This window comes from Phacochoerus africanus, chromosome 9, assembly GCF_016906955.1.
Source record: "Phacochoerus africanus isolate WHEZ1 chromosome 9, ROS_Pafr_v1, whole genome shotgun sequence".
Taxonomy (NCBI): domain Eukaryota; kingdom Metazoa; phylum Chordata; class Mammalia; order Artiodactyla; family Suidae; genus Phacochoerus; species Phacochoerus africanus.
This window is the reverse complement of record NC_062552.1, coordinates 5,370,271-5,384,518: the sequence shown is the minus strand read 5'-3', so window position 1 is coordinate 5,384,518 and position 14,248 is coordinate 5,370,271. Positions and strand designations below refer to the sequence as shown.

The 14,248-nt window shown below is 41.9% G+C and overlaps 1 protein-coding gene across 1 annotated transcript in view; it reads left to right on the top strand.

Annotated features, from left to right (window-relative positions):
- Nucleotides 1–7,566, top strand: part of BLOC1S5 (biogenesis of lysosomal organelles complex 1 subunit 5) — a 40,765-nt gene extending 33,199 nt beyond the window's left edge. The window contains exon 5 of the mRNA XM_047794774.1: nucleotides 5,793–7,566. Within this exon, the coding sequence (XP_047650730.1) occupies nucleotides 5,793–5,972 (180 nt within the window). The 3' untranslated portion in view covers nucleotides 5,973–7,566. The remainder of the gene's footprint in view (nucleotides 1–5,792) is intronic.
- Nucleotides 7,567–14,248: the final 6,682 nt, after the last annotated feature.

The window sequence follows — 14,248 nt, the reverse complement described above, 5'->3', positions numbered from 1 at the left end:
TCAGTGGTAACCTCCATGATTGTTTAGAACTCAGACCAAAGAAGGATTTCGGAATATTTTGTGAGTAACGTTATTCAGTATTGCCAGTGCCTCGTGAAAATAAAAAAGCCTTTTGGTTGTCAGAGTCACTGGTTTAAGTTCTGTTCAGACTGTGCACCCCCTTATCGCTTGCGCCCGCCCTGCCCCCTCCCCCTGCCCCGCTGTTGGAATGCTCTTAGAACATAGTGCGTTGTAATTGAAAACAGAAAGCTACAGCCCTGTCATATGTATATGACTACATCTTGTTGATACTAAAGACACACGTTTACAGACACAGACGTCTGTAAGTGCAGCCATCAAACTGCTAATAATAACTGCTAGGGAGAAGGGTACAGGGGAAGGATTTGATGTGGGGGGGGGTAGAGGGAACTGTCCCTTTATATTCTTGTACTTGAATTTGCTTCTAAGATCTGTGACACTTCGTTAATAAAAATTAAGGGGAAATGCTAATGTAGGAGGAATTACTGAGCCGTAAATATTGCGCTTTTTTTTTTGTCTTTTGCCTTTTTTGTTGTTGTTGTTGCTATTTCTTGGGCCGCTTCCGTGGCATGTGGAGGTTCCCAGGCTAGGGGTTGAATCGGAGCTGTAGCCACCGGCCTACGCCAGAGCCACAGCAACGCGGGATCCGAGCCGCATCTGCAACCTACACCACAGCTCACGGCAACGCCGGATCGTTAACCCACTGAGCAAGGGCAGGGACCGAACCCGCAACCTCATGGTTCCTAGTCGGATTCGTTAACCACTGCGCCACGACGGGAACTCCATATTGCACTTTTTTAAATGGATTTTTTGAAATTGCCCTTCATGAAGATACAAATTACTCCCACCACTGTGAATATCAACCTTTTTTTTTTTTAAGAGAGTGAAACAGGGAGTTTTATTTTATCTTATTTTATTTTTAGGGCCACACCCACAGCATGTGGAGGTTCCCAGGCTAGGGGTCAAATCGGAGCTACAGCTGCCGGCCTACACCACAGCAACACCAGATCCGAGCAGTGTCTGCAACCTACACCACAGCTCATGGCACTGCTGGATCCTTAACCCACTGAGAGAGGCTAGGGATCGAACCTGCATCCTCATAGATACTAGTCGGATTCATTTCCACTGAGCCACAATGGGAACTCTCAACTTTTATTTTTTTATTTTTATTTTCATGGCCACACCTGTGGCATATGGAAGTTCCTGGGCTAGGGGTCAAATTGGAGCTTCAGCTGCCGGCCTAGGCCACAGCCACAGCAACTCAGGACCTGAGCTGCATCTGTGACCTATCCTGCAGCTTGCGGCAATGCCAGATCCTTAACCCACTGAGTGAGGCCAACAATTGAACCCACATCCCTGGGCACACTATGTTAGGTTTTTAACCCGCTGAGCCACAACGGGAACTCTGAATATCAACTTTTAAATGTATAATGTAGTATACTTTTTTGGTAGCTGCTAGAAATTTAACTGCTAACTGTAATTATCTATTACAGGTCATTTTAAGCTTTAAATGGTAAATAGTTCCATTGCTCTATCATGTTTCCTCTGTTAGTCTTGTGTGAATCTGTCTGAGCATAACTGTAGTCAGATATGACCATTATTTTTTTTTCTTTGTATTTTTTAAATTTTTTTTATTACTCAAATGAATTTATCGCATCTGTAGTTGTGTAATGATCATAACAATCTGATTTCACAGGATTTCCATCCCACAGCCCAGGCACATCCCCCCACCCCCCAAACTGTCTCCTCCGGAGACCAGAAGTTTTCCAATGTCTGTGAGTCAGCATCTGTTCTGCAGAGAAGTTCCGTCTGTCCTTTTTTCAGATTCTACATGTCAGTGAAAGCATTTGATGTTGGTGTCTCATTGTGTGGCTGACTTCATGTAGCATGATGGTTTCTGACTATTATTTTTCAAACGTGTTTTAAATTAGAGGAATCCTTATCTCAGATTAAATCTTACGTAGAGCCCCATGTACCGAACAGAAAAGCAGAATGCCTCTGCAAGGCGATGATGTCTGCAGTTAGCTCACTGTTTAGAAGAGATTTTCCCTTGTTTCTGAGAGTCGTGTTTAGTTGTGAACAGGTTCACGGGCGTGTTAGGCTTTTAGTGAACGTGATCCTTGGCCGATACGACTTGCTCACGAGTGAACGGAGGCGACTCCTGTTGGAAGGGCTCTCCGGAGACGAGGAGCTGCCGAGGCTCCCTGGTAGGAGGCGGCGTCTCTGCCGCTTCGGGTCGGGGAGCAGCAGCTCGGCTCCTTGTCATCCTGTCCTGTTGAGGTTGCAGCTGACCGGACTGCAGTTCCTGACCCTTGCAATAGGTGTGCCCTCGGGTAACCTTCACGCCTCGCTTTTCCTGGCGATGTGTTAAATTTGCTAGTTCGAGACTTCTCTGCTCGTATGTTCCATAAAACCTCAGGTGTCAGAAGTCTTAGAACACGAGTCATTCCTTACAGCCAGGCCTGCACAAAGCTGAGAGTTCTGTCTTTAAGCATTGTTCTTTTATAACTATTTTAGATGGAAATCTTTAAAAATATATTCTACACTTTCCTGATTTTCATAAAAAATATATTAAATGTTACAGGTTCATTTTCTTAAGGATTAGGAATTACTGAGAATATAAAATTTTACGTTATGGTACACATGTCGCCATTCCTCAGGGAATTAGAAAGAGTATTTATTCTAAATGCCCTCAGGTGCTGTCTGTTTTTAAGTTTTTGTATCTGTTTTCTCTTTTACTCAAAGGCTGATGTCTGTCATGTCTTTCCCTCTTATTTATCAGCATTTTCTTCATCTAATTTGTGACTTTTAATGTGGTGTGGGTTTGGAAACCAGTTAACTAACCTGGTTAGGGTTGTGTATAAAATAGGGCCGATAAATTCAGAATCAGAGCACTTTTCATGAATACTACAGTATTTATAAATGGACTCTGTGTTAGGTTGTCGTTTGGGGTACTGGTTGCATGTGTGTGTATGTTAATATTTTTGATGGCTTAAAGTTCTTGCCAAATAGTTCTCAACTAAGTTTGGAGTGGGTGTTACTGTCTGGTTGCTGGGTATCATTTCCATATAAAGAGTGCAGTGCTGCCAGTAGAGGAATAACAAGCTACCCCTCCCTTTTTTTTGACTAACTGTTGTGAAGAATGCAAGATTGCAAAGCAGTAATTGTTATTAAGGGTGGACTAAATAAGAAAGGATAAAGTAGGGTGACTTCCAGAACTTCTTGATATGAAAGCAGGACTAGATTTTCAACTGGGTGAGGAGCTGGTAGCATTCAACTTCTTCTCACCTGGACGAAGAGGCCAAGAAGTAATATCCGTCTTATATGAAAAAGCTACCTGGATATATATCTTTGGTCATACTATTCTGAGGCTACAAAAGAGAGATACTGGTCTTTGCAGTGTCTTAATTAAGGTCTTTTCTTATAACCAAGTGGTAAATAGTGGCGTCATCCAGGAGGAGTGAACTGCCTGTGGGAATGGGGGGGGAGAAACTTGCTTTTATTTGAGTTGCCTTGTCTTGTTTGAATTATAAAAATCTTTGCTAAAATTAGAGGATTAAAATTAAAGATTAAAAACCCTAGAATGAGGAGGATTAAAAAGTGGTTCGATCTGCTTTCTAGATGCATTGCTTATATTTGTATAAGAATATTTAGGAACTTGACATGAATTTATTTGTGAATGTAAAGTATTACTATGTTTTATTCTTCTTTTGGAGAATTCGAGTCCATGAGGCTGAAAGGTTCGAAAGTCATGTTTGAAATTTTGTTGAACGTGTTTCCCAAATGTTTCGTGTCAGCAAACCCTACCCTAACCCTCTCCCCAGCGCAGTACTGCCTACTCAGATGCCAGGTCTGCAGGAAGGTTTCACTACAGCTGAAACTGAGATTCACTTCTAACCTCTTTTGACATCAAAAGCCTTGGTACTGAGGAACTTTAGATCAGATTGGCAGCAAAAAAAAAACTCATGCAGTAGCTTTTCTTGTTTCGTTTTGCAAAAGACTTTTAGCCATCTACATAAAACTTGCGTGGGAAGATCTGATCTGCACTCCACGATGGGAAAGGCATCGCTTTGGGTGTCAGTGAGAGCTAAGTGCGAGTCTCCAGTTTAATAGCCGAGTGACCACGCAGAAGGAGATTTAGTGTCCTTAAGCCGTAATTCCTTCATCTGAAGAATGAGAAAGCTCGACCCTCAGAAGGAGATAAGATATATACAAGCAGCAGAAATACACCTTTCGTGCATACGCAGAGCACTCTGGCTCCCACCCTGCTTTTCATCGTGACCCAGACGAGAGAGAAGATGGACTGGCAAGGACACTAGGGGCGGCATGAAACCACGGCCTCAGTCTTCTTCCTATTAACTCTCTTGCTGGTGGCCAGGGTCTGTGTTACCAGCATTCTGAGTATACCAGGTGCCCCGTTTTCCTTCAGGCTCTGGCATTAGTAAGACTTGAGGTGCTTTGTAGGTTTTTAATGGTTTGCATCTGTCATAATGTTTGTTCGTTTAATGGGACTTAGTCTGTGATGAAACTTCTAAAGACAAGTGTGTGAAATATTTGAAGCAGAGATAGGAAGGTGTTGTTTTTGTTTTGTTTTGTTTTGTTTTGTTTCTGTCTTTTGAGGGCTGCACCCGTGGCATGTGGAGGTTGCCAGGCTAGGGGTCTAATCAGAGCTACAGCTGCCAGCCTACACCAGAGCCACAGCAACGCCAGACCTGAGCGGCGTCTGCGACCTACACCACAGCTCACGGCAACGCCGGATCGTCAGCCCACTGAGCAAAGCCAGGGATCGAACCTGCAACCTCATGGTTCCTAGTCGGATTTGTTAACCACGGCGCCACGACGGGAACTCTGGAAGTTATTCTTTATACCCTCCTTTTGTATTTAGCTCTTTGTAAATGTATGCCTTTTTAACTTATTTCCTCTTTATTGTGGTACTCAAAGGAAAAAGCTTTATCTTCATGGAGAAATATTAAGGATCATCTCAAGAAGGATATAGATACTTGGCACAGATGCTGTTGGTGTTTATTTACCTTAAGGATTGGACCTGAACCCAGAGGTTTCTTGAGTTCTCTTCCATTGATTAAATAATCAGTGATTCTGGAGTTCCTGTTGTGGCTAAGGGGGTTAAGACTTCTACTGGTATCCATGAAGATGCATGTTGGATCTCTGGCCTCACTCAGTGGGTTAAGGATCCAGTACTGCCATAAACTGTGGCATAGGTCGAAGTTGCAGCTCGGATCTAGCATGGCTGTGGTATGGCCCTGCAGCTGCAGCTCTGAGTCAACCCCTAGCCCAGGAGCTTCCATGTGCTGCAGGTGTGGTTCTAAAAAAAAAAAAGAAAAAGTATGGTTTTTTAATGTGTCTCAAAAATATTTTATGTAAGACCTGCGTTTTAATTTCGTAAAATAATTTTTGGCATATGTTCTTTAAACCTAATTTTTAAATTATTTGCAATTAAATGGAATTTGGAGAGAAACAGGTATGAAAATTTACCTGAGTTGTGTTTGCCTCGGTCATTTAAAGGTACTAGACATTTTGAAACTTCGGAGATGTGAGTGCCCACATTCAGTCATGGAAGGGAAACCTCAGCTGTTTCTGGTGGTCGTGCTCTTCTGGTCATTAAAAGTACAATGCCGTTTTATCCCTGTGATTTAAAAGCTGATCGTTACAGTGTAGGAAGCAAATATCAAGAGGTGAAGTTATTTCTGTCTCTTCTGCGTAGAAAAATAGCTGTCTGGAAAATGTCACGTGACTCTCACATTTTCTTTTCTCAGGTTCATAATGACCATTTAGTAGCTAGTGAAAAACAGCACATAATGCAGTGGGAGGATTTCATGAAAGAACAACACAGCAAACAGGCAGACGTGGACGAAGAACACAGAAAGGCCATGGAGAAGCTTAAAGAGCAGTATGCTGAGATGGAGAAGGACCTGGCAAAGTTTTCAACCTTCTGAGAACTTGAACCATGAAAACGAGACACTCATGAGAAAACCTTGACTTCCTCCCCCAAAGAACTGCTCCCACCAAACTGTTTAGCCTCTGCTTCGAACTTAGCAATATTATTCAGTGGCACTCCATCAGCAGAGAGAAGCTTCTCCTGGAGTCTCATGTAAATGTTTGCCACCTCTTTCCAGTGTAAGTGCCTCCATGTCATGATTGGAGAGGGGGGAGCCGGAGGAAGGCGGTATAAATGTGCTCTTTGTGACAAGGACGGGTCTCCGTTTCCACTGGTTGTTATCGCCGAGAACTGTGAGTACAGACTTCTTGGAAGAGTACTTTTTTCCTTTTTTTTTGCCATTTCTTGGTCCGCTCCCCTGGCATATGGAGGTTCCCAGGCTAGGGGTCGAATCGGAGCTGTAGCCACCGGCCTACGCCAGAGCCACAGCAACGCAGGATCCGAGCCGTGTCTGCAACCTACACCACAGCTCACGGCAACGCCGGATCGTTAACCCACTGAGCAAGGGCAGGGACCGAACCCGCAACCTCATGGTTCCTAGTCGGATTCGTTAACCACTGCACCACGACAGGAACTCCAGGGAAGAGTACTCTTATTCATCCCATGCTGGGTTAATGTTAGTGTGTTGTCATGGCTGGAAGGCGGATACGAGGGCTGCCTGTCAGAGCCGCCTCGGCTGCTGGAGGAGTGGGTACCGCATTGCTCCAGGAACGGTGTAGGCAAACACACCTGTCCTGGGAGCAGAGACCACACTGGAGCGAGAGGCGAGTCCAAACCTTGTCTCTGCTGTGCGGAGAGAGCCGTGCCGGTCTTTGAACGGCCGCTCGGGTGGGGGTGCAGGCTTCGCTGCGCCGTAGTCCTGGGGTTCACTGATGACAAGACACACTAGGTAAGGGCTGGCCTTCTAGCACGTCCTATTTTCAGCTTTGAAAACATGCGTACAAGAAAAAGCTTACCAAAGCTTTAGTTGACTTTAGTCTTTCCAAGACCCATAACCTTGCCCATAGTATTTACCTCATGTCGTGTCTGTTTTGCTGTGGGTGAGCTTTGGAAGATAAATAATGTCTATACATGTTTCAACTGTTTAATGAGTAATCAGCTAACTCTGCCAGGGAGTCCCTGTGGAACCATATAAAAATCCTGGCTCTGAGTAAACCAGAAGTATTTGCCCACATGGCAGACAATCCACGGTAAATGTAAATGCTTTTTAGTGTTTGACGTCTGTTCTCGTAAGCAGGTGTATTATGATGAAACGTGTACCAATTCTGTCATCACTGTGATCTTTAAAAATCTACATTTAACTGTCTAATTGAGGAACTGAGTTGACTTTTTGTTTGCCATAAACCAAGCAAAATTAAATGCAATAATTTCAAGAGATTTATGGCACAGGAGTTTGAGGTATGGATAAATCTTATTTTTTTATTGCTCTTCAGTAAAGAAAGGCTCAAGAGAGAAAACACCCAGCTCTGGTGTTATCTCAGCGTTGCTACTGCAGAACAGCGACAGTGCTTGCTTGTGTAAATTTATGGCTTACTGTCAAAGCTTCATTCTTGGCTGCATGTTGAAAATGTGATTAAAGTTAATAGAGGAGATGAAATAAGCATTTGAGATTTCTTTCAATAACACTGAACTTCTGCCAACGCTCTCTGTCCGCTACTGTAGGCTTGACAGGTTCATCCATCATCTTCTGGTACCTGGACTGAAAAGAGCACTTGCTGACACTCAGGCATGTTGGGAGTTTCTTAATTCTCTTTCAGTGGATGGAAAAAAAAAAAAAAAAACCTGCTTCCAAAAATATCCCACACATGAAAAGGGAGGGGAACCTTATATGAAAATTCCCTTTGTACTGTAGGCAGATTTCAGAGGGCTATTAATCGCCAGGGCACTGTGAACAGATGCTGGAACCGAGAAGCCAGGACTGTGTAGGAGCAGGAGCGTGCTCTTAACTGCAGTCCCTCGCCTTGTGCAGGGATTTCTCATAGGGTTTGTTCATCTCATGGGAGTAATAAATACTTTACCATATGAGTTTGTGTATATTATATAAGGATCTAAGGGACTTCTTAAACCAAAATGATTTAATGGGCTTGCTGAACTTTAAACATGAATACTAAATTCTTTCTTTGTAACTTTATTAGCTGTTCAATATATATAAGTTCTGAGAGGGATGATTGGTTTACTTTCTCTTTAATATTTTGTCGTGAACACTTTTACTTATATTTCCCAGTTTCTAAGTCACTTTGGATATGTATTTTATTTACATATAAAAATTAACCTTCGGGAGTTCCCGTCATGGCTCAGTGGTTAACGAATCTGACTTGGAACCATGAGGTTGCGGGTTCCATCCCTGGCCTTGCTCAGTGGGTTAAGGATCCAGCATTGCTGTGGCTGTGGTGTAGGCAGCGGCTACAGCTCTGATTCGACCCCTAGCCTGGGAACCTCCATGTGCCGCGGGAGCAGCCCTAGAAATGGCAAAAAGACAAAAAAAAAAAAAAGTTAGCTTTCGTAGTACATAATATACATTTCTGCTGTTATGCTATTGAACAGAGATGCTGTGGATTATATGTAGCTCACAGGATCAAATGCAATAATGTGTTGTCAATTTAGAGTGCTATAGAAATATTGTTTTTCAGTTCTAGTACTTTTTTATCTTTCATCATGATTTCTTTTTTGACTTATATATGTAGGTGGGATTTTCTTTGATTTCTTAACATGTAGTTTTTTTAAGTTCTGCCCATATTATTGATTCTGCTTTAAATGGATTATGGTCTGAGAATAGATTCATATAAGACTGAAGGTTAGATAGAATTTGTTGAAATTTGCTATATGACCTAACACCACAGCTCACAGCAACACTGAGCGAGGCCAGGGATCGAACCCGCAACCTCATGGTTCCTAGTTGGATTCGTTTCCGCTGCACCACGATGGGAACTCCTAAAAGAAATATTTATATAGGCCACACCAGCTGTTTAGTAGTAGTATGGCATATACTTCTTTATCCTTCTGTTGCATCTTTGTGTTCTGTTTTCATGTGCCCCTTCAAACCTATAACTAGATTTTTTCTGTCATTTCATTGGACACTTGAATCCATTTATATTTGTTGAAACTACTAATATATTAGAATTTATTTATACCATCTTATTGTGCTTTTTGTTACACCTTTTTTTTTCCTTCCTCACTTTCCTTGTTTTAGTTTTTGCCTTCTTTCAGAGTATTGAGTTTTGTTTTTCCATTTACCTTTCCTCTATTAGTTTTGAAAGGTAAAAATCATTTTTTTGGAGTTCCCGTCGTGGCGCAGTGGTTAACGAATCCGACTAGGAACCATGAGGTTGCGGGTTCGGTCCCTGCCCTTGCTCAGTGGGTGAACGATCCGGCATTGCCGTGAGCTGTGGTGTAGGTTGCAGACACGGCTCGGATCCCACGTTGCTGTGGCTCTGGCGTAGGCCGGTGGCTACAGCTCCGATTCAACCCCTAGCCTGGGAACCTCCACATGCCGCGGGAGCGGCCCAAGAAATAGCAACAACAACAACAAAAAAGACAAAAGACAAAAAAAAATCATTTTTTAATATTCTCAATGCTTACCATGAAATTTAATTTGCGTAGTTAAAACTTTACAGAATCTAAAATGAATGTCTTCACTCTTTTCCTAAACATTAGACTTCACTCTTTTCCTAAACAGTTTGCCTCCTCTTAACTTGTAAGTGTCTAGAATTTAGTTTTATCTCAGTTTAACTCCAAAAGTAGTTATTTTATACAGTCAATTTTTTAAGGTTTACTTATGTTTACCAGTTTATTGTCATTGAAAGTTAGTTACCTACACAATTCTAGATTGAGAGTTATGTTCTCTCAGAATTTAATGATATTGTCCCAGAATCCCAAGTTTCCATTGTTGCTTCTGCAGTGACAGCTGTCAGTCTGGTCAGTATTCCTTTGCAGCTGCCCTGTCTTCTCTCTCCATTTATGTCTAAGGTCTTCGTCTTTGGTGTTCTGCAATCAGATGTAATTATCCTACAATAGACCTACTGTGGATTTATTCTCATGAATCTGTTCAGATTCACTCAGCTCCTTAAATCTGAGAACCAGTGCCTTACATGGATTATGGGAAATTTTCAACTCTTCTGCCTTTAAATATTGCGCCTTCCCTTCTCTCATTTCTCTCCTGGAGGAAATAGAATTAGACATGTTTTACCATCTCATTCTGTTCTCCATACCTCCGTCTCTGTGTCACATTTTCTGTCTTGTCTCTCTATTGAATTCCGTGTACTTTCTTTAAATCTGATATCCGTTTCACTAATTCTGTCTTCTCACTGTCTCTAACCCAATTAACCTATCAAGTTTTTAATTATGTTGTGGGTTTTGTTTTGTTTTGTTTTTTCATTTCCAGAAGTGCCATTTGGTTCTTTCTCAGACTTTCTTGGTCATTTGGGATAGTTCCATTACTTCCTGTTTTCCTTTTTAAACATATTACATGTACTTTCTTTATGTAATATATATGGGAATTCCAGTATTTTTCTTCCTTTTTTGTGGATCTGAAACTGCATTTTGTTGTTTATTATTTATGACAACTTGTTTTCTGATGTTTTATTGTGAGTTCACATTCCTCTGAAACGTGATTTTGGGGAATTTTGATTTAAGGTATGTTTCTATGGGAGTTCCCGTCGTGGCGCAGTGGTTAACGAATCCTCCGACTAGGAACCATGAGGTTGCGGGTTCGGTCCCTGCCCTTGCTCAGTGGGTTAACGATCTGGCGTTGCCGTGAGCTGTGGTGTAGGTTGCAGATGCGGCTCGGATCCCGCGTTGCTGTGGCTCTGGCGTAGGCCGGTGGCTACAGCTCCGATTCAACCCCTAGCCTGGGAACCTCCATGTGCCGTGGGAGCGGCCCAAGAAATAGCAACAACAACAACAACAATAACAACAACAACAAAAGACAAAAAAAAAGAAATGGCATGTTTCCATTTGCAGCAACATGGATGGACCTAGAGATTATCATACTAAGTGAAGTAGGTCAGAAAGAGACAAACGCCTTGTGATGTCACTTAGGTGTGCAATCTAAACTGTGACACAGATGAACCCATCTATGAACTAGAAGCAGATTCAGACATAGAGAACAGACTTGTGGTTGCCGGTTGTTGGGTGGGGGTGGAAAGATTGGGAGTTTGAGATTAGCAGATGCAAACTACTGCATACAGAATGAATAAACAAGGTCCTACTGTCTAGCACAGGGAACTATATTCAATATACTGTGATAAGCCATAATGGAAAAGAATATAAAACATATGTAGAGCTGAATCACTTTTCTCTACAGCAGAAATTAACGCAACATTGTAAGTCAACTATACTTCAATAAATTTTTTTTTTTTTGTCTTTTTGCCATTTCTTGGGCCGCTCCTGCGGCATATGGAGGTTTCCAGGCTAGGGGTCTAATGGGAGCTGTAGCCGCCAGCCTACACCAGAGCCACAGCAACGCAGGATCCAAGCCGCGTCTGCAACCTATACCACACAGCTCACAGCAACGCCGGATCCTTAACCCATTGAGCAAGGCCAGGGATCGAACCCACAACCTCATGGTTCCTAGTCGGATTCATTAACCACTGAGCCACGACGGGAACTCCCAATAAATTTTTTTTTAAAAGAAATGGCATACTGGACAGCTATACGTTGACTTTATTATGTTCAAATTTCCAGAGTTTCCATCGTGGCTCATCGCAAACAGATCTGAGTAGTATCCACGAGGTTGCAGGTTTGATCCCTGGCCTCGCTCAGTGGGTTAAGGATCTGGCGTTGCCATGAGCTGTGGTGCAGTTTGCAGACACAGCTTGGATCCCACATTGCTGTGGCTGTGGTGTAGGCCAGCAGCTACAGGCTGACTCGACCCCTAGGCTGGGAACCTCCATATGCTGCGGGTGCAGCCCTAAAAAGTTAAAAAGAAGCAAATTTCCCTCTCAAAAGACCGTGTCTGTATGATATCTTTTCTTTCATTGTGCCTAATATTTTCCATTTGATGGCTTCTTATGTCTGAGCTAATTTGATTGTTTCTGTTACTTCTCTTGGATTCTTTTCACTATTTGCAAGCTAATGGGAAGCAAATAAAAGTATAGCGGTCCTGTTTTGAACCTGCACAGCTCTTTTCTGAAAAAGTTTACAATTAATTAATTTCCAACTCCAATTCAATAAGAATACCAGCATTTTGTTGACGTATTATTATACCTCAAGGTCGTACAGGGAATGGAGGACGAGAATCAGGCACATCGCTTCCCATTCTTCCTTTGCTCTCGTTTTGCAACTGCTAAGACCTGTTTTCTGGTGACTCGTCTGGCAACACTTGCAAAGCAGTATTTTGTCTGATTTTGTCATATTTTTACGCTCCATAAGCAAGAGCAAGGTTAACTCAGATTTTCAACTGTGATGCACTGAACAGAGTGATGAGTTAATAAAAACATGAACATTTGATCCTCACAAAAGTCAAAATTCTAATTATCTCTGCAGAAATAGTCAAAATCAATTCATGGTAAGTAAATACAATACTTACCTTTGTATAACAGCTTACAGTTTGCAGTGTACATTTAAGTGCTTTGTATGTAATTTAATCTTGCTTTATCCTTATAACCAAGATACTCATTCTGTTCTTTTAGAGAAAAACAGTAGAAATACAGGGAGTATAGAGTTTTGCTCACCTAACATTGAGCTGGCATCAGTACATCAGATAGATAAACAGACCTAGTCGGATTCATTAAAAAAAATTCCTTAAGTGATATCATGAAAATCTATAGTACAGATGGATCCCCAAATTATTCTTTATAATTACATAGGTTTTTTGTTTTGAGTGTTCTACAGACATTAAGAAGTCAATACAAGTTTTCCCTACTATGGAACCTTTTGTAAGCCAAATGGCATAAAATGAGGGACCAGTACCCTTAAGACATACGTTGCTGATGGAGGCACAGAATAAATTGAGGTGCTCTCAGACCCGGTTCAGTGCTATGGCAGCTTAATGCTAGGATGCATTAAGATGAAGGAATGACTCAGGGAACATGCTGTAAGACAAATGCTGAAAGCTAGATTTGTTTTTCACTTTTTTTTTTTGTAAAAATGAAAATTCTCTTTGGATTTCTTTTGGTTAGCAAAAATAAGCACTAATGTAGGTCTTTTGTAAGATGAAACAGTATAAAGTGAGCTTTCAAAACAGAATACTTGCAGGTGAAATTTCAGTCTTCTAAAATATTCTGAATTATTAAAAATATTTTTAAAAGAACTATTGTGTGATTTACTGACTGGTCAGGCTGTATTATAGGATAGGCTGTCAAATGAGTGCTACTCAGGGAGGAGACCCAGTGCATGGTCCAAGGTCACTGAGAACAGTCAGCTGTGCTCACCAGATTCAAGTAGTCTAGCACTTAAAAAAACAAGACGGGAGAGCACCCAAGATCGAGCCTTTTGCAGTGTGTCCAGTCCCCAGGGCCAGCAGGTCTGCTCTGCAGCCAACACAGAAAGTACTATATGTTTTAAAAGTTGAAGTGAGTGAAGAATAAGTGGGTGTCAGTCATTCCTTTGGGGTAATTGTTTTCCCCCCGTAAACTTGAGAAAATCAGGTCTGGATGAGACTAGATGGGCACAGAAAGATGAGTCTCCATAGAAACATCATTTGGAGTTCCCGTCGTGATGCAGCAGAAACGAATCCAACCAGGAGCCGTGAGGTTGCAGGTTTGATCCCTGGCCTCCCTTAGCAGGTCAAGGATCCAGCGTTGCCGTGAGCTGTGGTGTAGATCACAGACACAGCTCGGATCTGGCGTTGCTGTGGTGCGTAGGCTGGTGGCTACAGCTCCAATTAGACCCCTAGCTTGGAACCTCCATATGCTGCGAGTGTGGCTCTAAAAAGACAAGATATTATCACATTTATGAGTGAAAAACTTGACCATAGGAGAGGTCAATGTCATCTGCAAATAGGCTTTTATTTCTATGATACTATAGAAAACTCTGAAGACTCCACCAAGAAACTGTTCAGACTAAAATAAATTGAGTAAACTTGCAGGGTCCAAAATCAATACAGAGCAATCTGCTGTATTTCTGTTCACTAACAATGAACTATCAGAGAAATTAATCCCATTTAGAGTTGCATCAAAAAGAATGAAGTACCCAGGAATGAATTTAAAAAGGTGAAAGATTTGTACACATGAAAACTACAAGATGAAAGAAGTCAAGAAACAGAGGAAAGATATTTCATGCTCATGGACTGAAAGAATTAATATTGTTAAAATGTCCATAGTACCCAAATCAACC